Source organism: Vigna unguiculata, chromosome 3 (assembly GCF_037176805.1).
Source record: "Vigna unguiculata cultivar grain cowpea cultivar isolate G323 ecotype 2 chromosome 3, ASM3717680v1, whole genome shotgun sequence".
In the NCBI taxonomy this organism is placed as follows: domain Eukaryota; kingdom Viridiplantae; phylum Streptophyta; class Magnoliopsida; order Fabales; family Fabaceae; genus Vigna; species Vigna unguiculata.
Window position 1 is genome coordinate 45,352,571 of NC_140794.1, and position 27,382 is coordinate 45,379,952.

Consider the following 27,382-nt stretch of genomic DNA (forward strand, 5'->3'; position numbering starts at 1 on the left):
CACATTTTCAAAACAAATAAATATGAACTCAGCTTATCATCTGAAATCCTTCTACTTTGGCCCATCAAACCATCAAAAGACAAACAAGTAATTCATCAACAGATCGAATAAGAAGGGGCAAATGAAAAATTTCTATTGTGAACGTCAAAGTTCACATTGGCATTTCTATTTATGGCGCCACAATTAAAAATATACCCATATGAATTTTGCACAGTGAACCAAGAAAATCAAAGTGCAATTCAAGAATTCCAAGTGGGACAACCCAAAATATACCCTTTTGGAACTTGCACTATGACCAAAAAGAAAATCAAAGTGTTATTCGTGAGTTCCATTCAGGGAGTATACCCAACTCAATTTATATATGGCTTTCAAAATTAGCTGCACACCTACAACTTGGATTTTTAGAATGAATAAAACAGTATATTGTATGCTGTCAAATTCATATAAAGTCAAAGTAATTTTTTATACTAACAAACTCAATTTATAGCTCAATTTAAACATATCAATTGCTCTCACAAACGATCCCTTATCCTTATTAATAAAAAATAAGTAATTTAAATTGTACTCCATTAGTCTCAATGTGGATGCACACCCATGTTACGCAACCAATATTTGAATTGTATTATCCAACATCATTAGGACTTAAGAAATAGCCAAAAACAAAAAAAAGCTTTCATCTCGCAAAAGAATCATAAGCAACAACTCATATATAACCATTTGAAATTTGCATTAGGAATAAATGTAACCTTATAGGGCTTTCAAAATTTGAGGCACATTATCAACCGAAGTTGAAGGAATTTTAAAATTGGAGGCACTATGTCAACCCAATTTATAGGATTTCAAAATTGGAGGCGCAATTGTTACCCGCTACCAATACAAAGAGTTTCATGAAACATTTTAAAGGGACAATTTGGACAGGTGCATGAAATGTTTAAAAAGAATAAAAACCATGACCCATACTTATCTCATATTTCAAAACAAATAAATATGAACTCCACTTATCATCTGAAATCCTTCTACTTTGGCCCATCAAACCATCAAAAGACAAACAAGTAATTCATCAACATATCGAATAAGAAGGGGCAAATCAAAAATTTCTATTGTGAACGTCAAAGTTCACATTGACAATTCTATTTATGGTGACACAATTAAAAATATACCCATATGGAATTTGCACAGTGAACCAAGAAAATCAAAGTGTAATTCGAAAATTCCACATGGGACAACCCAAAATATACCCTTTTAGAACTTGCACTATGACCAAAAAGAAAATCAAAGTGCTATTCGTCAGTTCCGTTCAGGGTGTATGCCCAGCTCATGTTATATATGGCTTTCAAAATTAGTTGCACACCTACAACTTGGATTTTAAGAATGAATAAAACAGTATATTGTATGCTGTCAAATTCATATAAAGTCAAAGTAATTTTTTATACTAACAAACTCAATATATAGCCCAATTTTAACATATCAATTACTCTCACAAACGATCTCTTATCCTTATTATGAAAAAATAAGTAATTTAAATTGTGCTCCATTAGTCTCAATGTGAATGCACACCCAAGTTACGCAACCAATATTTGAATTGTAATATCCGACATCATTAGAACTCAAGAAATTGCCAAAAACAGAAAGAAGCTTTCATCTCGCAAAAGAATCATAAGTAACAACTCATATATAACCATCTGAAATTTGCATTAGGAATAAATGTAACCTTATAAGGCTTTTAAAATTGGACGCACAATATCAACCGAAGTTGAAGGAATTTTAAAATTGGAGGCACTATATCAACCCAATTTATAAGATTTCAAAATTGGAGGCGCAATTGTTACCCGCTATCAATACAAAGTGGTTCATGAAACATTTTAAAGGGACAATTTTCACAGGTGCATGAAAAGTTTAAAAGGAATAAACACCATGACCCATACTTATTTCACATTTTCAAAACAAATAAATATGAACTCAGCTTATCATCTGAAATCCTTCTACTTTGGCCCATCAAACCATCAAAAGACAAACAAGTAATTCATCAACATATCGAACAAGAAGGGGCAAATCAAAAATTTCTATTATAAACGTTAAAGTTCACATTGCCATTTCTATTTATGGCGCCACAGTTAAAAATATACCCATATGAAATTTGCCAAGAAAATCAAAGTACAATTCGAGAATTTCAAGTGGGACAACCCAAAATATACCCTTTTGGAACTTGCACTATGACCAAAAAGAAAATCAAAGTGTTATTCGTGAGTTCCATTCAGGGAGTATACCCAACTCAAGTTATATATGGCTTTCAAAATTAGCTGCACACCTACAACTTGGATTTTAAGAATGAATAAAACAGTATATTGTATGCTGTCAAATTCATATAAAGTCAAAGTAATTTTTTATACTAACAAACTCAATATATAGCTCAATTTTAACATATCAATTACTCTCACAAACGATCTCTTATCCTTATTATGAAAAAATAAGTAATTTAAATTGTGCTCCATTAGTCTCAATGTGGATGCACACCCAAGTTACGCAACCAATATTTAAATTGTAATATCCGACATCATTAGAACTCAAGAAATTGCCAAAAACAGAAAGAAGCTTTCATCTCGCAAAAGAATCATAAGTAACAACTCATATATAACCATCTGAAATTTGCATTAGGAATAAATGTAACCTTATAAGGCTTTTAAAATTGGACGCACAATATCAACCGAAGTTGAAGGAATTTTAAAATTGGAGGCACTATATCAACCCAATTTATAAGATTTCAAAATTGGAGGCGCAATTGTTACCCGCTATCAATACAAAGAGGTTCATGAAACATTTTAAAGGGACAATTTTCACAGGTGCATGAAAAGTTTAAAAAGAATAAAAAGCATGACTCATACTTATTTCACATTTTCAAAACAAATAAATATAAACTCAGCTTATCATCTGAAATCCTTCTACTTTGGCCCATCAAACCATCAAAAGACAAACAAGTAATTCATCAACTTATCGAACAAGAAGGGGCAAATCAAAAATTTCTATTATAAACGTTAAAGTTCACATTGCCATTTCTATTTATGGCGCCACAGTTAAAAATATACCCATATGAAATTTGCCAAGAAAATCAAAGTACAATTCGAGAATTCCAAGTGGGACAACCCAAAATATACCCTTTTGGAACTTGCACTATGACCAAAAAGAAAATCAAAGTGTTATTCGTGAGTTCCATTCAGGGAGTATACCCAACTCAATTTATATATGGCTTTCAAAATTAGCTGCACACCTACAACTTGGATTTTTAGAATGAATAAAACAGTATATTGTATGCTGTCAAATTCATATAAAGTCAAAGTAATTTTTTATACTAACAAACTCAATTTATAGCTCAATTTAAACATATCAATTGCTCTCACAAACGATCCCTTATCCTTATTAATAAAAAATAAGTAATTTAAATTGTACTCCATTAGTCTCAATGTGGATGCACACCCATGTTACGCAACCAATATTTGAATTGTATTATCCAACATCATTAGGACTTAAGAAATAGCCAAAAACAAAAAAAAGCTTTCATCTCGCAAAAGAATCATAAGCAACAACTCATATATAACCATTTGAAATTTGCATTAGGAATAAATGTAACCTTATAGGGCTTTCAAAATTTGAGGCACATTATCAACCGAAGTTGAAGGAATTTTAAAATTGGAGGCACTATGTCAACCCAATTTATAGGATTTCAAAATTGGAGGCGCAATTGTTACCCGCTACCAATACAAAGAGTTTCATGAAACATTTTAAAGGGACAATTTGGACAGGTGCATGAAATGTTTAAAAAGAATAAAAACCATGACCCATACTTATCTCATATTTCAAAACAAATAAATATGAACTCCACTTATCATCTGAAATCCTTCTACTTTGGCCCATCAAACCATCAAAAGACAAACAAGTAATTCATCAACATATCGAATAAGAAGGGGCAAATCAAAAATTTCTATTGTGAACGTCAAAGTTCACATTGACAATTCTATTTATGGTGACACAATTAAAAATATACCCATATGGAATTTGCACAGTGAACCAAGAAAATCAAAGTGTAATTCGAAAATTCCACATGGGACAACCCAAAATATACCCTTTTAGAACTTGCACTATGACCAAAAAGAAAATCAAAGTGCTATTCGTCAGTTCCGTTCAGGGTGTATGCCCAGCTCATGTTATATATGGCTTTCAAAATTAGTTGCACACCTACAACTTGGATTTTAAGAATGAATAAAACAGTATATTGTATGCTGTCAAATTCATATAAAGTCAAAGTAATTTTTTATACTAACAAACTCAATATATAGCCCAATTTTAACATATCAATTACTCTCACAAACGATCTCTTATCCTTATTATGAAAAAATAAGTAATTTAAATTGTGCTCCATTAGTCTCAATGTGAATGCACACCCAAGTTACGCAACCAATATTTGAATTGTAATATCCGACATCATTAGAACTCAAGAAATTGCCAAAAACAGAAAGAAGCTTTCATCTCGCAAAAGAATCATAAGTAACAACTCATATATAACCATCTGAAATTTGCATTAGGAATAAATGTAACCTTATAAGGCTTTTAAAATTGGACGCACAATATCAACCGAAGTTGAAGGAATTTTAAAATTGGAGGCACTATATCAACCCAATTTATAAGATTTCAAAATTGGAGGCGCAATTGTTACCCGCTATCAATACAAAGTGGTTCATGAAACATTTTAAAGGGACAATTTTCACAGGTGCATGAAAAGTTTAAAAGGAATAAACACCATGACCCATACTTATTTCACATTTTCAAAACAAATAAATATGAACTCAGCTTATCATCTGAAATCCTTCTACTTTGGCCCATCAAACCATCAAAAGACAAACAAGTAATTCATCAACATATCGAACAAGAAGGGGCAAATCAAAAATTTCTATTATAAACGTTAAAGTTCACATTGCCATTTCTATTTATGGCGCCACAGTTAAAAATATACCCATATGAAATTTGCCAAGAAAATCAAAGTACAATTCGAGAATTTCAAGTGGGACAACCCAAAATATACCCTTTTGGAACTTGCACTATGACCAAAAAGAAAATCAAAGTGTTATTCGTGAGTTCCATTCAGGGAGTATACCCAACTCAAGTTATATATGGCTTTCAAAATTAGCTGCACACCTACAACTTGGATTTTAAGAATGAATAAAACAGTATATTGTATGCTGTCAAATTCATATAAAGTCAAAGTAATTTTTTATACTAACAAACTCAATATATAGCTCAATTTTAACATATCAATTACTCTCACAAACGATCTCTTATCCTTATTATGAAAAAATAAGTAATTTAAATTGTGCTCCATTAGTCTCAATGTGGATGCACACCCAAGTTACGCAACCAATATTTAAATTGTAATATCCGACATCATTAGAACTCAAGAAATTGCCAAAAACAGAAAGAAGCTTTCATCTCGCAAAAGAATCATAAGTAACAACTCATATATAACCATCTGAAATTTGCATTAGGAATAAATGTAACCTTATAAGGCTTTTAAAATTGGACGCACAATATCAACCGAAGTTGAAGGAATTTTAAAATTGGAGGCACTATATCAACCCAATTTATAAGATTTCAAAATTGGAGGCGCAATTGTTACCCGCTATCAATACAAAGAGGTTCATGAAACATTTTAAAGGGACAATTTTCACAGGTGCATGAAAAGTTTAAAAAGAATAAAAAGCATGACTCATACTTATTTCACATTTTCAAAACAAATAAATATAAACTCAGCTTATCATCTGAAATCCTTCTACTTTGGCCCATCAAACCATCAAAAGACAAACAAGTAATTCATCAACTTATCGAACAAGAAGGGGCAAATCAAAAATTTCTATTATAAACGTTAAAGTTCACATTGCCATTTCTATTTATGGCGCCACAGTTAAAAATATACCCATATGAAATTTGCCAAGAAAATCAAAGTACAATTCGAGAATTCCAAGTGGGACAACCCAAAATATACCCTTTTGGAACTTGCACTATGACCAAAAAGAAAATCAAAGTGTTATTCGTGAGTTCCATTCAGGGAGTATACCCAACTCAATTTATATATGGCTTTCAAAATTAGCTGCACACCTACAACTTGGATTTTTAGAATGAATAAAACAGTATATTGTATGCTGTCAAATTCATATAAAGTCAAAGTAATTTTTTATACTAACAAACTCAATTTATAGCTCAATTTAAACATATCAATTGCTCTCACAAACGATCCCTTATCCTTATTAATAAAAAATAAGTAATTTAAATTGTACTCCATTAGTCTCAATGTGGATGCACACCCATGTTACGCAACCAATATTTGAATTGTATTATCCAACATCATTAGGACTTAAGAAATAGCCAAAAACAAAAAAAAGCTTTCATCTCGCAAAAGAATCATAAGCAACAACTCATATATAACCATTTGAAATTTGCATTAGGAATAAATGTAACCTTATAGGGCTTTCAAAATTTGAGGCACATTATCAACCGAAGTTGAAGGAATTTTAAAATTGGAGGCACTATGTCAACCCAATTTATAGGATTTCAAAATTGGAGGCGCAATTGTTACCCGCTACCAATACAAAGAGTTTCATGAAACATTTTAAAGGGACAATTTGGACAGGTGCATGAAATGTTTAAAAAGAATAAAAACCATGACCCATACTTATCTCATATTTCAAAACAAATAAATATGAACTCCACTTATCATCTGAAATCCTTCTACTTTGGCCCATCAAACCATCAAAAGACAAACAAGTAATTCATCAACATATCGAATAAGAAGGGGCAAATCAAAAATTTCTATTGTGAACGTCAAAGTTCACATTGACAATTCTATTTATGGTGACACAATTAAAAATATACCCATATGGAATTTGCACAGTGAACCAAGAAAATCAAAGTGTAATTCGAAAATTCCACATGGGACAACCCAAAATATACCCTTTTAGAACTTGCACTATGACCAAAAAGAAAATCAAAGTGCTATTCGTCAGTTCCGTTCAGGGTGTATGCCCAGCTCATGTTATATATGGCTTTCAAAATTAGTTGCACACCTACAACTTGGATTTTAAGAATGAATAAAACAGTATATTGTATGCTGTCAAATTCATATAAAGTCAAAGTAATTTTTTATACTAACAAACTCAATATATAGCCCAATTTTAACATATCAATTACTCTCACAAACGATCTCTTATCCTTATTATGAAAAAATAAGTAATTTAAATTGTGCTCCATTAGTCTCAATGTGAATGCACACCCAAGTTACGCAACCAATATTTGAATTGTAATATCCGACATCATTAGAACTCAAGAAATTGCCAAAAACAGAAAGAAGCTTTCATCTCGCAAAAGAATCATAAGTAACAACTCATATATAACCATCTGAAATTTGCATTAGGAATAAATGTAACCTTATAAGGCTTTTAAAATTGGACGCACAATATCAACCGAAGTTGAAGGAATTTTAAAATTGGAGGCACTATATCAACCCAATTTATAAGATTTCAAAATTGGAGGCGCAATTGTTACCCGCTATCAATACAAAGTGGTTCATGAAACATTTTAAAGGGACAATTTTCACAGGTGCATGAAAAGTTTAAAAGGAATAAACACCATGACCCATACTTATTTCACATTTTCAAAACAAATAAATATGAACTCAGCTTATCATCTGAAATCCTTCTACTTTGGCCCATCAAACCATCAAAAGACAAACAAGTAATTCATCAACATATCGAACAAGAAGGGGCAAATCAAAAATTTCTATTATAAACGTTAAAGTTCACATTGCCATTTCTATTTATGGCGCCACAGTTAAAAATATACCCATATGAAATTTGCCAAGAAAATCAAAGTACAATTCGAGAATTTCAAGTGGGACAACCCAAAATATACCCTTTTGGAACTTGCACTATGACCAAAAAGAAAATCAAAGTGTTATTCGTGAGTTCCATTCAGGGAGTATACCCAACTCAAGTTATATATGGCTTTCAAAATTAGCTGCACACCTACAACTTGGATTTTAAGAATGAATAAAACAGTATATTGTATGCTGTCAAATTCATATAAAGTCAAAGTAATTTTTTATACTAACAAACTCAATATATAGCTCAATTTTAACATATCAATTACTCTCACAAACGATCTCTTATCCTTATTATGAAAAAATAAGTAATTTAAATTGTGCTCCATTAGTCTCAATGTGGATGCACACCCAAGTTACGCAACCAATATTTAAATTGTAATATCCGACATCATTAGAACTCAAGAAATTGCCAAAAACAGAAAGAAGCTTTCATCTCGCAAAAGAATCATAAGTAACAACTCATATATAACCATCTGAAATTTGCATTAGGAATAAATGTAACCTTATAAGGCTTTTAAAATTGGACGCACAATATCAACCGAAGTTGAAGGAATTTTAAAATTGGAGGCACTATATCAACCCAATTTATAAGATTTCAAAATTGGAGGCGCAATTGTTACCCGCTATCAATACAAAGAGGTTCATGAAACATTTTAAAGGGACAATTTTCACAGGTGCATGAAAAGTTTAAAAAGAATAAAAAGCATGACTCATACTTATTTCACATTTTCAAAACAAATAAATATAAACTCAGCTTATCATCTGAAATCCTTCTACTTTGGCCCATCAAACCATCAAAAGACAAACAAGTAATTCATCAACTTATCGAACAAGAAGGGGCAAATCAAAAATTTCTATTATAAACGTTAAAGTTCACATTGCCATTTCTATTTATGGCGCCACAGTTAAAAATATACCCATATGAAATTTGCCAAGAAAATCAAAGTACAATTCGAGAATTCCAAGTGGGACAACCCAAAATATACCCTTTTGGAACTTGCACTATGACCAAAAAGAAAATCAAAGTGTTATTCGTGAGTTCCATTCAGGGAGTATACCCAACTCAATTTATATATGGCTTTCAAAATTAGCTGCACACCTACAACTTGGATTTTTAGAATGAATAAAACAGTATATTGTATGCTGTCAAATTCATATAAAGTCAAAGTAATTTTTTATACTAACAAACTCAATTTATAGCTCAATTTAAACATATCAATTGCTCTCACAAACGATCCCTTATCCTTATTAATAAAAAATAAGTAATTTAAATTGTACTCCATTAGTCTCAATGTGGATGCACACCCATGTTACGCAACCAATATTTGAATTGTATTATCCAACATCATTAGGACTTAAGAAATAGCCAAAAACAAAAAAAAGCTTTCATCTCGCAAAAGAATCATAAGCAACAACTCATATATAACCATTTGAAATTTGCATTAGGAATAAATGTAACCTTATAGGGCTTTCAAAATTTGAGGCACATTATCAACCGAAGTTGAAGGAATTTTAAAATTGGAGGCACTATGTCAACCCAATTTATAGGATTTCAAAATTGGAGGCGCAATTGTTACCCGCTACCAATACAAAGAGTTTCATGAAACATTTTAAAGGGACAATTTGGACAGGTGCATGAAATGTTTAAAAAGAATAAAAACCATGACCCATACTTATCTCATATTTCAAAACAAATAAATATGAACTCCACTTATCATCTGAAATCCTTCTACTTTGGCCCATCAAACCATCAAAAGACAAACAAGTAATTCATCAACATATCGAATAAGAAGGGGCAAATCAAAAATTTCTATTGTGAACGTCAAAGTTCACATTGACAATTCTATTTATGGTGACACAATTAAAAATATACCCATATGGAATTTGCACAGTGAACCAAGAAAATCAAAGTGTAATTCGAAAATTCCACATGGGACAACCCAAAATATACCCTTTTAGAACTTGCACTATGACCAAAAAGAAAATCAAAGTGCTATTCGTCAGTTCCGTTCAGGGTGTATGCCCAGCTCATGTTATATATGGCTTTCAAAATTAGTTGCACACCTACAACTTGGATTTTAAGAATGAATAAAACAGTATATTGTATGCTGTCAAATTCATATAAAGTCAAAGTAATTTTTTATACTAACAAACTCAATATATAGCCCAATTTTAACATATCAATTACTCTCACAAACGATCTCTTATCCTTATTATGAAAAAATAAGTAATTTAAATTGTGCTCCATTAGTCTCAATGTGAATGCACACCCAAGTTACGCAACCAATATTTGAATTGTAATATCCGACATCATTAGAACTCAAGAAATTGCCAAAAACAGAAAGAAGCTTTCATCTCGCAAAAGAATCATAAGTAACAACTCATATATAACCATCTGAAATTTGCATTAGGAATAAATGTAACCTTATAAGGCTTTTAAAATTGGACGCACAATATCAACCGAAGTTGAAGGAATTTTAAAATTGGAGGCACTATATCAACCCAATTTATAAGATTTCAAAATTGGAGGCGCAATTGTTACCCGCTATCAATACAAAGTGGTTCATGAAACATTTTAAAGGGACAATTTTCACAGGTGCATGAAAAGTTTAAAAGGAATAAACACCATGACCCATACTTATTTCACATTTTCAAAACAAATAAATATGAACTCAGCTTATCATCTGAAATCCTTCTACTTTGGCCCATCAAACCATCAAAAGACAAACAAGTAATTCATCAACATATCGAACAAGAAGGGGCAAATAAAAAATTTCTATTATAAACGTTAAAGTTCACATTGCCATTTCTATTTATGGCGCCACAGTTAAAAATATACCCATATGAAATTTGCCAAGAAAATCAAAGTACAATTCGAGAATTTCAAGTGGGACAACCCAAAATATACCCTTTTGGAACTTGCACTATGACCAAAAAGAAAATCAAAGTGTTATTCGTGAGTTCCATTCAGGGAGTATACCCAACTCAAGTTATATATGGCTTTCAAAATTAGCTGCACACCTACAACTTGGATTTTAAGAATGAATAAAACAGTATATTGTATGCTGTCAAATTCATATAAAGTCAAAGTAATTTTTTATACTAACAAACTCAATATATAGCTCAATTTTAACATATCAATTACTCTCACAAACGATCTCTTATCCTTATTATGAAAAAATAAGTAATTTAAATTGTGCTCCATTAGTCTCAATGTGGATGCACACCCAAGTTACGCAACCAATATTTAAATTGTAATATCCGACATCATTAGAACTCAAGAAATTGCCAAAAACAGAAAGAAGCTTTCATCTCGCAAAAGAATCATAAGTAACAACTCATATATAACCATCTGAAATTTGCATTAGGAATAAATGTAACCTTATAAGGCTTTTAAAATTGGACGCACAATATCAACCGAAGTTGAAGGAATTTTAAAATTGGAGGCACTATATCAACCCAATTTATAAGATTTCAAAATTGGAGGCGCAATTGTTACCCGCTATCAATACAAAGAGGTTCATGAAACATTTTAAAGGGACAATTTTCACAGGTGCATGAAAAGTTTAAAAAGAATAAAAAGCATGACTCATACTTATTTCACATTTTCAAAACAAATAAATATAAACTCAGCTTATCATCTGAAATCCTTCTACTTTGGCCCATCAAACCATCAAAAGACAAACAAGTAATTCATCAACTTATCGAACAAGAAGGGGCAAATCAAAAATTTCTATTATAAACGTTAAAGTTCACATTGCCATTTCTATTTATGGCGCCACAGTTAAAAATATACCCATATGAAATTTGCCAAGAAAATCAAAGTACAATTCGAGAATTCCAAGTGGGACAACCCAAAATATACCCTTTTGGAACTTGCACTATGACCAAAAAGAAAATCAAAGTGTTATTCGTGAGTTCCATTCAGGGAGTATACCCAACTCAATTTATATATGGCTTTCAAAATTAGCTGCACACCTACAACTTGGATTTTTAGAATGAATAAAACAGTATATTGTATGCTGTCAAATTCATATAAAGTCAAAGTAATTTTTTATACTAACAAACTCAATTTATAGCTCAATTTAAACATATCAATTGCTCTCACAAACGATCCCTTATCCTTATTAATAAAAAATAAGTAATTTAAATTGTACTCCATTAGTCTCAATGTGGATGCACACCCATGTTACGCAACCAATATTTGAATTGTATTATCCAACATCATTAGGACTTAAGAAATAGCCAAAAACAAAAAAAAGCTTTCATCTCGCAAAAGAATCATAAGCAACAACTCATATATAACCATTTGAAATTTGCATTAGGAATAAATGTAACCTTATAGGGCTTTCAAAATTTGAGGCACATTATCAATCGAAGTTGAAGGAATTTTAAAATTGGAGGCACTATGTCAACCCAATTTATAGGATTTCAAAATTGGAGGCGCAATTGTTACCCGCTACCAATACAAAGAGTTTCATGAAACATTTTAAAGGGACAATTTGGACAGGTGCATGAAATGTTTAAAAAGAATAAAAACCATGACCCATACTTATCTCATATTTCAAAACAAATAAATATGAACTCCACTTATCATCTGAAATCCTTCTACTTTGGCCCATCAAACCATCAAAAGACAAACAAGTAATTCATCAACATATCGAATAAGAAGGGGCAAATCAAAAATTTCTATTGTGAACGTCAAAGTTCACATTGACAATTCTATTTATGGTGACACAATTAAAAATATACCCATATGGAATTTGCACAGTGAACCAAGAAAATCAAAGTGTAATTCGAAAATTCCACATGGGACAACCCAAAATATACCCTTTTAGAACTTGCACTATGACCAAAAAGAAAATCAAAGTGCTATTCGTCAGTTCCGTTCAGGGTGTATGCCCAGCTCATGTTATATATGGCTTTCAAAATTAGTTGCACACCTACAACTTGGATTTTAAGAATGAATAAAACAGTATATTGTATGCTGTCAAATTCATATAAAGTCAAAGTAATTTTTTATACTAACAAACTCAATATATAGCCCAATTTTAACATATCAATTACTCTCACAAACGATCTCTTATCCTTATTATGAAAAAATAAGTAATTTAAATTGTGCTCCATTAGTCTCAATGTGAATGCACACCCAAGTTACGCAACCAATATTTGAATTGTAATATCCGACATCATTAGAACTCAAGAAATTGCCAAAAACAGAAAGAAGCTTTCATCTCGCAAAAGAATCATAAGTAACAACTCATATATAACCATCTGAAATTTGCATTAGGAATAAATGTAACCTTATAAGGCTTTTAAAATTGGACGCACAATATCAACCGAAGTTGAAGGAATTTTAAAATTGGAGGCACTATATCAACCCAATTTATAAGATTTCAAAATTGGAGGCGCAATTGTTACCCGCTATCAATACAAAGTGGTTCATGAAACATTTTAAAGGGACAATTTTCACAGGTGCATGAAAAGTTTAAAAGGAATAAACACCATGACCCATACTTATTTCACATTTTCAAAACAAATAAATATGAACTCAGCTTATCATCTGAAATCCTTCTACTTTGGCCCATCAAACCATCAAAAGACAAACAAGTAATTCATCAACATATCGAACAAGAAGGGGCAAATCAAAAATTTCTATTATAAACGTTAAAGTTCACATTGCCATTTCTATTTATGGCGCCACAGTTAAAAATATACCCATATGAAATTTGCCAAGAAAATCAAAGTACAATTCGAGAATTTCAAGTGGGACAACCCAAAATATACCCTTTTGGAACTTGCACTATGACCAAAAAGAAAATCAAAGTGTTATTCGTGAGTTCCATTCAGGGAGTATACCCAACTCAAGTTATATATGGCTTTCAAAATTAGCTGCACACCTACAACTTGGATTTTAAGAATGAATAAAACAGTATATTGTATGCTGTCAAATTCATATAAAGTCAAAGTAATTTTTTATACTAACAAACTCAATATATAGCTCAATTTTAACATATCAATTACTCTCACAAACGATCTCTTATCCTTATTATGAAAAAATAAGTAATTTAAATTGTGCTCCATTAGTCTCAATGTGGATGCACACCCAAGTTACGCAACCAATATTTAAATTGTAATATCCGACATCATTAGAACTCAAGAAATTGCCAAAAACAGAAAGAAGCTTTCATCTCGCAAAAGAATCATAAGTAACAACTCATATATAACCATCTGAAATTTGCATTAGGAATAAATGTAACCTTATAAGGCTTTTAAAATTGGACGCACAATATCAACCGAAGTTGAAGGAATTTTAAAATTGGAGGCACTATATCAACCCAATTTATAAGATTTCAAAATTGGAGGCGCAATTGTTACCCGCTATCAATACAAAGAGGTTCATGAAACATTTTAAAGGGACAATTTTCACAGGTGCATGAAAAGTTTAAAAAGAATAAAAAGCATGACTCATACTTATTTCACATTTTCAAAACAAATAAATATAAACTCAGCTTATCATCTGAAATCCTTCTACTTTGGCCCATCAAACCATCAAAAGACAAACAAGTAATTCATCAACTTATCGAACAAGAAGGGGCAAATCAAAAATTTCTATTATAAACGTTAAAGTTCACATTGCCATTTCTATTTATGGCGCCACAGTTAAAAATATACCCATATGAAATTTGCCAAGAAAATCAAAGTACAATTCGAGAATTCCAAGTGGGACAACCCAAAATATACCCTTTTGGAACTTGCACTATGACCAAAAAGAAAATCAAAGTGTTATTCGTGAGTTCCATTCAGGGAGTATACCCAACTCAATTTATATATGGCTTTCAAAATTAGCTGCACACCTACAACTTGGATTTTTAGAATGAATAAAACAGTATATTGTATGCTGTCAAATTCATATAAAGTCAAAGTAATTTTTTATACTAACAAACTCAATTTATAGCTCAATTTAAACATATCAATTGCTCTCACAAACGATCCCTTATCCTTATTAATAAAAAATAAGTAATTTAAATTGTACTCCATTAGTCTCAATGTGGATGCACACCCATGTTACGCAACCAATATTTGAATTGTATTATCCAACATCATTAGGACTTAAGAAATAGCCAAAAACAAAAAAAAGCTTTCATCTCGCAAAAGAATCATAAGCAACAACTCATATATAACCATTTGAAATTTGCATTAGGAATAAATGTAACCTTATAGGGCTTTCAAAATTTGAGGCACATTATCAACCGAAGTTGAAGGAATTTTAAAATTGGAGGCACTATGTCAACCCAATTTATAGGATTTCAAAATTGGAGGCGCAATTGTTACCCGCTACCAATACAAAGAGTTTCATGAAACATTTTAAAGGGACAATTTGGACAGGTGCATGAAATGTTTAAAAAGAATAAAAACCATGACCCATACTTATCTCATATTTCAAAACAAATAAATATGAACTCCACTTATCATCTGAAATCCTTCTACTTTGGCCCATCAAACCATCAAAAGACAAACAAGTAATTCATCAACATATCGAATAAGAAGGGGCAAATCAAAAATTTCTATTGTGAACGTCAAAGTTCACATTGACAATTCTATTTATGGTGACACAATTAAAAATATACCCATATGGAATTTGCACAGTGAACCAAGAAAATCAAAGTGTAATTCGAAAATTCCACATGGGACAACCCAAAATATACCCTTTTAGAACTTGCACTATGACCAAAAAGAAAATCAAAGTGCTATTCGTCAGTTCCGTTCAGGGTGTATGCCCAGCTCATGTTATATATGGCTTTCAAAATTAGTTGCACACCTACAACTTGGATTTTAAGAATGAATAAAACAGTATATTGTATGCTGTCAAATTCATATAAAGTCAAAGTAATTTTTTATACTAACAAACTCAATATATAGCCCAATTTTAACATATCAATTACTCTCACAAACGATCTCTTATCCTTATTATGAAAAAATAAGTAATTTAAATTGTGCTCCATTAGTCTCAATGTGAATGCACACCCAAGTTACGCAACCAATATTTGAATTGTAATATCCGACATCATTAGAACTCAAGAAATTGCCAAAAACAGAAAGAAGCTTTCATCTCGCAAAAGAATCATAAGTAACAACTCATATATAACCATCTGAAATTTGCATTAGGAATAAATGTAACCTTATAAGGCTTTTAAAATTGGACGCACAATATCAACCGAAGTTGAAGGAATTTTAAAATTGGAGGCACTATATCAACCCAATTTATAAGATTTCAAAATTGGAGGCGCAATTGTTACCCGCTATCAATACAAAGTGGTTCATGAAACATTTTAAAGGGACAATTTTCACAGGTGCATGAAAAGTTTAAAAGGAATAAACACCATGACCCATACTTATTTCACATTTTCAAAACAAATAAATATGAACTCAGCTTATCATCTGAAATCCTTCTACTTTGGCCCATCAAACCATCAAAAGACAAACAAGTAATTCATCAACATATCGAACAAGAAGGGGCAAATAAAAAATTTCTATTATAAACGTTAAAGTTCACATTGCCATTTCTATTTATGGCGCCACAGTTAAAAATATACCCATATGAAATTTGCCAAGAAAATCAAAGTACAATTCGAGAATTTCAAGTGGGACAACCCAAAATATACCCTTTTGGAACTTGCACTATGACCAAAAAGAAAATCAAAGTGTTATTCGTGAGTTCCATTCAGGGAGTATACCCAACTCAAGTTATATATGGCTTTCAAAATTAGCTGCACACCTACAACTTGGATTTTAAGAATGAATAAAACAGTATATTGTATGCTGTCAAATTCATATAAAGTCAAAGTAATTTTTTATACTAACAAACTCAATATATAGCTCAATTTTAACATATCAATTACTCTCACAAACGATCTCTTATCCTTATTATGAAAAAATAAGTAATTTAAATTGTGCTCCATTAGTCTCAATGTGGATGCACACCCAAGTTACGCAACCAATATTTAAATTGTAATATCCGACATCATTAGAACTCAAGAAATTGCCAAAAACAGAAAGAAGCTTTCATCTCGCAAAAGAATCATAAGTAACAACTCATATATAACCATCTGAAATTTGCATTAGGAATAAATGTAACCTTATAAGGCTTTTAAAATTGGACGCACAATATCAACCGAAGTTGAAGGAATTTTAAAATTGGAGGCACTATATCAACCCAATTTATAAGATTTCAAAATTGGAGGCGCAATTGTTACCCGCTATCAATACAAAGAGGTTCATGAAACATTTTAAAGGGACAATTTTCACAGGTGCATGAAAAGTTTAAAAAGAATAAAAAGCATGACTCATACTTATTTCACATTTTCAAAACAAATAAATATAAACTCAGCTTATCATCTGAAATCCTTCTACTTTGGCCCATCAAACCATCAAAAGACAAACAAGTAATTCATCAACTTATCGAACAAGAAGGGGCAAATCAAAAATTTCTATTATAAACGTTAAAGTTCACATTGCCATTTCTATTTATGGCGCCACAGTTAAAAATATACCCATATGAAATTTGCCAAGAAAATCAAAGTACAATTCGAGAATTCCAAGTGGGACAACCCAAAATATACCCTTTTGGAACTTGCACTATGACCAAAAAGAAAATCAAAGTGTTATTCGTGAGTTCCATTCAGGGAGTATACCCAACTCAATTTATATATGGCTTTCAAAATTAGCTGCACACCTACAACTTGGATTTTTAGAATGAATAAAACAGTATATTGTATGCTGTCAAATTCATATAAAGTCAAAGTAATTTTTTATACTAACAAACTCAATTTATAGCTCAATTTAAACATATCAATTGCTCTCACAAACGATCCCTTATCCTTATTAATAAAAAATAAGTAATTTAAATTGTACTCCATTAGTCTCAATGTGGATGCACACCCATGTTACGCAACCAATATTTGAATTGTATTATCCAACATCATTAGGACTTAAGAAATAGCCAAAAACAAAAAAAAGCTTTCATCTCGCAAAAGAATCATAAGCAACAACTCATATATAACCATTTGAAATTTGCATTAGGAATAAATGTAACCTTATAGGGCTTTCAAAATTTGAGGCACATTATCAACCGAAGTTGAAGGAATTTTAAAATTGGAGGCACTATGTCAACCCAATTTATAGGATTTCAAAATTGGAGGCGCAATTGTTACCCGCTACCAATACAAAGAGTTTCATGAAACATTTTAAAGGGACAATTTGGACAGGTGCATGAAATGTTTAAAAAGAATAAAAACCATGACCCATACTTATCTCATATTTCAAAACAAATAAATATGAACTCCACTTATCATCTGAAATCCTTCTACTTTGGCCCATCAAACCATCAAAAGACAAACAAGTAATTCATCAACATATCGAATAAGAAGGGGCAAATCAAAAATTTCTATTGTGAACGTCAAAGTTCACATTGACAATTCTATTTATGGTGACACAATTAAAAATATACCCATATGGAATTTGCACAGTGAACCAAGAAAATCAAAGTGTAATTCGAAAATTCCACATGGGACAACCCAAAATATACCCTTTTAGAACTTGCACTATGACCAAAAAGAAAATCAAAGTGCTATTCGTCAGTTCCGTTCAGGGTGTATGCCCAGCTCATGTTATATATGGCTTTCAAAATTAGTTGCACACCTACAACTTGGATTTTAAGAATGAATAAAACAGTATATTGTATGCTGTCAAATTCATTTGAAATCTAAGTAATTTTTTATACACAATGAGGCTCATAAATCATCATTTTTTCATTTGATAATTGGATAGTTATATCTTGCAAGCAAGATCTCAGTCATAATTGCGTGATAAACCTTTTCAATCTATAGAACGCACACAAGGTGAGGCTCAAATGGGTCGTGGTTTGAAGAATTTGATGATGTTTAAAATATGTTTGGCATATGACTGTTGTGATGTGATGCCAAACTGTATGACTTAAGCAACGAGATGCTATGATAATGTTTGAGTGCCCTAAAGAGAGGTTGGACAAACTCTTAATGAATGGTGACTAAAGGAAACCTAGGAGAGGTGCTCTGGCCTTAGTGACCTAAGATGAGTAATATGACATAATTCAATGCATAACAGTACTCAAATTCAAAAGTGATCTACATGAAGATACCCTCTTTGTAGCCTAGGAAGCCCTACAAGTGTCTTACTAAAAGGAAAAGGAAAAGCCTAATTCTACAAGCATAGAAAAAGATTTGTCCTCAAATCTTCATGTTTCTCTATGACAATACCATTTTTTTATCATTGATCAACCTAAATATCATTCTCTAAGTATCAAAGAAATTACGTTTGAAAGCCCTAAACTTTAAGCAAAAAGGAAAGCAAATAAGCTAAATTATGCGGCCTAATGGAAAGGCTAGAAGGCACTTAGAACCTTCAAAGCACTTACCAACTAAGATGCGCTTCACTATAAGAAATTAAGGTTCTAATTAGGAGATGGGATTGAACACCAAAGGCTCCCCCAAGACACCTAATTAGGCCAAGATTACAAGAAGCAAAACAAGTAAAAGTTACAACTCAAATAAATAAATAATGCACATCTATTCCTTTCCAAGTGTTTCTCTCATCCTACCTTTTCTTGTCAGTTTCGCTAAGGCTTCAAGTCTCCTTTAGGTTTCCACTCCGAAGATGCTACCTCAACAGTTATTTCACCTCAAAAGAAAGTCTACACACAAAACAAGCAAAAGTCGAAGAGGATGTCAAAGAAGAAAAATCAAGAAAATGCTTAAAAATAAAGGTTAACTTCAAAGGGATAGTTTGTATGACAAAACCAAGAGTAACAAGAAGGAAACAAAAAGAAACAAGGTTAAGCAAAACAAGAGAATCAACTAAAGAAATGTACTAAAATGAATGAACAACACAAAAACAACTAGAATAGAGAGGATGCTTATTTATCTCTTTGGTTGATCGCTAATGGTGCATATAGTCACTCTTTTAGCTCAAAGCTGAGACCAATAGTTCTAGAAAGTCCAGTTTACAGCCTCAAAGTAGTTTCAAATTTCAAATGCAAGCAAAATAAACATAAAAAAGAAGGTAGTAGTGGTTTTAGTGCACTTGTTTTGATCACTTTTTTCTTTTGCTCTACTGTTCGTGAACTTTTTTTCTACTTTTCTCAATAATTTTCCAGCACCAGAACAAAACTACTAGAACATATTTTCAACACATATTTTGCACTTGAACAAGAAGCAAATCAAAATGGAAAAAAACCTATTAGAATCAAAAGATAGAATACGAAACTCAAGCAAATATAATGAAAACATAATTCTATGAACTTGCCAATGAACTAATAACAAGTACGAACTCAAAGATGCAAAATAAAAGCACTCAAATAAAATAAATTCTACTTACAACAACTAACAATTATCATCCTCTATTAGACTAAATATAAAATATGTCGAACAGTACATAGGTGAAATTTGTCTTGTAATAATTTTCCACAAACATCACTAAGAAAAACACCATCATTAAATCTGCAAAAAATATTGATGAGAACCTTATTTTTGAATTACTCTTACCTTGTCAAACTTTTAGAGAAATAAACTCACCAAGTCTATTTTCTCAAGCACAATCATAGATACTACATTAACAGAATTGACATACTCTAATAACGACTAACATATATTAAAAGATAAGTTAAAGCTATGTTATCCCTAAATTCACATTCAACACGAACACTTTTTCACTCAAGTGATATAAATTTGTTTTGAGATTCACTAACTAATCCATTAATTGTATCATCACAATCTTACACAATTCTAATCATACAATCACACTTACACACTCAGCCTACATAATACTACATCACAATTAAGCAAAAGACATAATTTTTTTATTAATACAATATTAAGTTCAAGACTCATGGCTAAATCAACAAAAAATATTTCACTAGAATTTCAACACTCAATTACTCTAAATAAATTCTAACCCCCAACGACAATTAACAAGGCTATCATCCTTTATTACACTAAATATAAACAAATTCCAAACCATACATGAATCATGTTTGGCTCATAATAATTTTCCACAAGCGTCACTAAGAAATAAAGCACCATCAAATCTACTAAAAAAGTTTACAAGAACCTTTGTTTTTCTAATTACACCTGACATGTAAAAGCTTTAGTGAAAAATATTGATCTAGTCTAATTACTAACGCACAATTATAGATATTGCTTTGAGAGAATTTACATACTACTAACAATTGTCTATACAACAAAAAAAATACATTCAAAGTTATTTCATCCTTAAATTCATGTTCAACATGGCCAACTTTTTTGCTGAAATCATGTGTTTCTTCACTAGAACATTCACAGACTAATAATTATATCATCATATCACAAAACAATTTTAATCTTACAATAACACTAACATTCCTAACCAACATAGAAACCCATCACAATTACAAGCAATATATAGTAGATATATTAATAAAAGGGTTAAATATGTTTTTGGTCCCCTTAACTTTAAGTGAATTTTAGAATTAGTCCATTTCAAAACTTTAGACCAATTTAGTCTTTCATCTTTCGAAATACGTGAATTTAGTCCTTTTAATCAAATTTTGTCAAGTTTATTTGACATTTCAAACGCGTTTCATAATGGTATTTGACTTAACATTAAAGTAAAAATATGTCAAACAATAGAAACAACTCAAATACAATCATGATATGTGCACGAAACATCAAATAAACTAATTTGATTAAAAGAACTAAATTCATGTATTTTGAAGGATGAAGGACTAAATTGATATGTTTCACTCAAAGATTAACTAAATTGCTAACTACATCATCGTACTACTCCATAATTCTAATCATACAATCACACTTAAATTTCTAACTAGCATAATAATTCATCACAATTAGGCTACAAGACATAACATATCTTTCTAAAACACAATTCTAAGTTTAAAATCTCATACCTAATTTTTTCAAAAGTCATTCACTAGAAATCAAGCACTCAATTACTCTACATAAATTCTAGTTATAACAATAATTAAGATAGCTATCATCTTCTAATAGACTAAATACAAACATAATACATAAATGAAATTTATTTCATAATAATTTTCTGCAGGCATCACTATGAAAAAAAATCATCATTAAATCTGCAAAAAATAATTATGAGAACCTCTATTTTCTAATTACTCCTACCATGTAAAACTTTTAAGGGAAATAAACTCACCAAGTCTAATTTCTCTAGCACAACCAAAGATATTGCATTAGCTGAATAGACATGCTCTTATAATAATTAACATATATTAAAAAATCAATTAATGTTATGTTATCCCTAAATTCACACTCAACACAGCCAATTTTTTCTTAAGCGATATGATTTCACTCCAAGATTCACTAACTAATTCATCATCACACTCTTACACAATTCTAACCATACAATTACACTTACACGGTTAGCCAACATAATATCTCATAAAAATTTTATTCATACAGAAGTACGAATTACCTTATCTGAAGAACATAATTATTTGTTCCACTTTTGTTTCCTTGCTTCTCACCGCACCTACAGCCAAATCCAATAGAATTTCTAAATTGCAAGATGTTTAGACACATAATGGAATGAATTAGAAGTGCGGGAAAATGAATTAGAAGCCTAAATTGCAAGAACCTAAAGTAATAAATTCAATATTTGCAAGAAAATGCATAAATTAATATAAATAAATTAGGAAAGGGAGCGAGAAAATACACTAACCAAAGTTAACACCCTTTATTTAGAAAAAATAAACCTCCCAATGTTGACACCCTTTCTTTAGGGAAAAATTGTTTTATCCTAAGGTTAGTAGGGCAGCTACTTACAGTGAAGAAAAAACACACATCCAAGAGGACTCACTATCCTATAATGTTATCGAATTTGCCTGAAGACTGAAGATGAACGTCGTTATGCTTCAGTCTTTAAAATGACCTTACCCATAAATGAATACTGTGATTTACACAGTCCATTCAATGGCAAGGGTTCAGTCATAACCTTAAAAAATATACCTAAATTTCATCTTTTTATGAGAAATTATACTGTCTCATTTTAATTATGAGAATGTTAATTATTATGGTAGTCGTTTAGAGGGTAATATATTTAATTTACGAAGCAGATTTTTACATCCATGTACTACAAAAGAAATGGTTATTTGTGAACCTTAAAATTACCAGTTTTAACGGTTAAAAACCATCACAAATGAATTTATTTTTCTTTAAAATAACCGTCACAATTACACATGTCAAAAACAATTTGACAAAAATATTTTAACCGTTGGTATTATTATCAGAAAAGAAAAAAAAATTATAGTGGTTAAAAACCACTACAAAATGTAGTCTAATTTGATTATATTTTATCATGTTTTGACAATTAAAAACTGCTAAAAAATGTAATCTAATTTGATTATATTTTATCATATTTTTACGGTTAAAAACTGACACAAAATATATTATATTCTAACCGTCGTCATTTAATATAGCATATTTTAATGATTAAAAGTCATCACAAAATATATCATATTTTGACGATTAAAAATCACTACAAAATATATCATATTTTCACAATTAAAAACTACCAAAAATTATTTAAAATATTTTTTAAATTTTTAAAAATTTCAAAACGTATTTATTAATTATTAGACTAACTCTATAATTAACTTTTTTCTCTTATATTGCATTATTAGACAAAATCTAGTTTTAATAATCCAAGGTTTCCATAAATTTCGAGGAGATATAAATGAAAAAAAAAATCTAATTCTTATAATATAAGAAAACACGTGAAATGGATATAATTTCACTATTGATTCAAATCCCCTGATCTATAAAAATCTTAAACAAAGGAAACTAGTTTGTTTTGATACCAGATGTAGCACAAGACTTGGATGCTTTAGGTTTGTAACTTATAAAGGGTATCTATGTAAGATTAACTTTAACTAATTCACTGTTATCATTAACTTTAAGTTCAACTGCAACACCTGGCAATTTCAAGAGCCACACTCTAACCACTTGCCATGAAATCAAGTTCTATTAGTTTTCTGTTGTGCCCCTAATAATAATAATAGTCTATAGAAGATGCTAAAATACTGAAAAAGGACGAAAATAACACCAGTTTCCTATTTGCTAAAACCAAACAAGCATAAAAGTCATGTAGTATACACTCAAATCTAAAAAGACAATTTCTCCAAGGTTAGCAATCCTAGTTAAACTACTTAGGTCAAAGAAGAACAATGGATTAACAAATCAGCAATCTATAAAGGGGTTATCAACGTTGATATTCAAATAAAAAAGACTTAAACACCAATATCACAACCAGAACAATGAAAGAATACACAAATTCCCATGATCACTCGGCATTTTACTACTTTCAACCAGAGCATTTAGTTTTCAATGAACACCTGAATTTTTAGATCTTAACCGGCCACATTTTACTACTTAGCTTTTAATAAAGGTGGAGTTGTGACTATTTTAGTTGCTTTCCCTATCTTAACAACTGTGTATATTTCGTAAAATGATGAACAGGATGCCCTCAACTAGGTCCAACATTTAATTGAAGCTGTCAAGTTCACTTAATTGTATTTGGGTCTGTATCACACATCAACACCTCCTTAATTATCTTCCTTCTTCTTTCTCTTTTTTCTCTCATAAACTCCTCATAATGCACCAGCCTTGCTTAAGGCCTACTAAGGAATCTCCATCTGATCCAGCAGTATAGCCGCTGCCGCTATGTAGTCTTTCATCGAATTAAGATACATGTTATGGCCTTTGTTTGTCAAGTCAAGATGTTGATTGCACAGGCCATTTCTAGTGTTTTGGTTTGGCAACTTATTCCCTAAAGCAGAACTCCATTTTTCCTTTTCATATCAATTTCAACCTATAAAATATTGTGGCAAGTGAAGCTTTAAGCTTCTGGTTGAATGATTTTAGTAGGTTTATAATATGGGTATGGTAATTTGATGATTTATTGCAAAGCCAAAGATGCAGCGTCCAAAATTATTGTCAACGGGGTCAACGACACTAAATCAGCTAATTTCATACGCACTTTGTTGCCATTGAACATAAAGAAACCGCTAAATACAAATGCAAACAAATGTTTTAATATCGCAAAGAAGTTCTGCCAAATTATTCAAAGATGTACCTCCTCTACGAGATCCCCTGCTATCCCTCTGACCACTTCACACAGATTGTTTAGTAAATGATTCACTGATCCAGAAACTCATGTCCTTGTAACAAGGAGGATACTTCAAAGATAAACATAAAAGAATTAGAATGTTCTAACAAGATTTTAGCAAGGTGTCCATTGAAATAAAAATATAAATTCTTCAACACTAAAGATAAAAATAAAGACAGTCAGACATGCTGAGAACATAAATGACAAGATCTTGAAAGATTACTTAGTTAAATGCCTTCTTAGCAGAATACATAGAAGATGGATATCATTTCTCGACAATAAATTTGTTATTAGTATAAAATAACTAACTATCCAAATTTAATTCATTACAAGGCTTTTAACATAGTAAAGCAGTAGAGCCATGAAAAATGTAGTCTACAGCTAACTGTAGACCATCTTAACTTTCAATCACATGAATATTTCTCATCTAACTTTCTAGTTTCAATTGCAGGACACATTAAGGAATAAGAATAAGAGATATTCCTAGACGTGAACATACTCGGAAAAAAGTTATTACAAATGAGCCAAGTATAGGCAGCCATTTAGACATGTAGCCGTTACCTTTGAAAATGGCTTAAATTTGACTCGCAATTGACCCTTGGAAAACTGTATAAAAAAATAAAAAAGCAAGCAATACATTAGAGACGATATTACAAAAAGAACTAAACAAATAACACTATGAATCTCAAGATGACTACATCATGAATTTGTGTGGTCACAACAGATGGTTTCTTGCTTTGACTAATTAGAACAAATTACTCTTAAACTAATAGCTTGATTTGACTCTTCTAAGTATATACTGGTAAATTTCTTCATTAACACACTCATGCTTTCCATTAGAATCCCTCTTCCCCTGTCCTTTGTATCCAAATACTGCACTAAGGAAGACTATAAATTATGCACATGTATTTATTTTATATTATCCTACAATTTTTAATAAATTTTGGAACAGGTTAAAACATAAAGGGAAGCTCAGAACTCCTATCAGTGTCAGGTCTAGAGAGGTCAAACGTATACAACCTTACCCTCGAAGTGGATATTTCCAGAACTTCCATCACCCCTAAGTTAAAAGTCATAAAGCAAATATCTACACTAAATAATATTTTGAAGAGTGTTTTTGAACAATACAAAATGCATGCATTGACATGTGCAGTAAAGATGAAGTATCTACAAGATTTAAATTGATTAGTTTCTTCGCTTCAACTAATTCATCTTACAAAGCCTCATTAATATTAAAATGCAGCAACTAATAATGAAGTATGTCTACCAGCCATTTCAAAATACCAAATAAATGACTTGCTAGACCCTCAAGGCGTTTCTTTAAGTCTGTTGCTGCAAATAATTGAATCCCTACGATAAACATCTCCTGTAACAAGGAAATGAGTGTGACCACTTCTCAATAATTCTGCCTCATGAGCACTTGTGTGGCATCTTAAAACAGTCTGAGGGTCTACATAGTAAGTGTCATTATAGCTCCTACTTACATGGTCTTCAGGAATCAAGACATCATCAAAATTCTGCAACAAGAAAAAGACCGTAAGTAGCCTAGACCTCATCAAAATTCTGCAACAAGATTGTAACAAAGAAACCAAACCACATAGTTCAAAACACCGTGTCAACCATAACAAGCAATAAGATAATCAATAAAAACAATGGTTATAAGTACCATTTTAGCAGTGCTGAGGAGGCACATTTACTTGTGCTGAAAATGAGATTAAATATTGTTCTATAAATAATCTAACTCCTGTATTTATAAACTTGTGTCCACGAAAATACAATTACAAACTCTTGGCGAACTACAATTAGTGCTCGTGTACTAGCCAAGAAAATTTTCCTAGATCCAAATCACACTAATTGTGCAATTGATTTGATTCTAGTGCAGCCCCATTTAAAATTAATCAATCAATCATTGCAAGAAATCTTTCAGTATTAAAAATAGTTTTATATTCTTTCCCCTCCTTTTATGTTCCATTTGTCACAGTAAACTCACATTGACAACAATTTCCTTGTTTATTTCCATTAAAACAAACAATCTAGTAATCTGGAGTGATTTAAATACATAAATAAAATTAAATAAAATCTAGAAAATGACATTATATAATTGTGAATCGACCAAATTCACCTAATGCACCACTAGTCTCTGCAGCAACAACCACCTGGAGAAAATTGAACAAAACAAAAAATGTGCCTATATATTTGAAGTAAACTTGTATGCAGAATACTTTTCACTGTTAATGAAAATATATT

The 27,382-nt window shown here is 31.1% G+C and overlaps 1 protein-coding gene across 9 annotated transcripts in view; it reads right to left on the minus strand.

Moving 5' to 3' along the window:
- Positions 1-930: 930 nt before the first annotated feature.
- LOC114176211 (uncharacterized) overlaps positions 931-27,382 on the minus strand; it is a 33,714-nt gene continuing 7,262 nt past the window's right edge. For 4 of the 9 annotated variants that reach the window (XM_085671316.1, XM_085671320.1, XM_085671318.1 and 1 more), the window contains 5 exons: positions 26,420-26,652; positions 25,697-25,741; positions 25,103-25,205; positions 22,445-22,501; positions 931-19,655 (listed from right to left, as the gene is read on the minus strand). In XM_085671316.1, the coding sequence (XP_085527442.1) occupies positions 26,443-26,652 (210 nt within the window). In that variant the 3' untranslated portion in view covers positions 931-19,655; positions 22,445-22,501; positions 25,103-25,205; positions 25,697-25,741; positions 26,420-26,442. Of the gene's footprint in view, positions 19,656-22,444; positions 22,502-25,102; positions 25,206-25,696; positions 25,742-26,419; positions 26,653-27,227; positions 27,292-27,382 lie in introns of those variants that run through there. The other 5 variants (XM_085671319.1, XM_085671324.1, XM_085671322.1 and 2 more) reach the window with 5 other exon arrangements.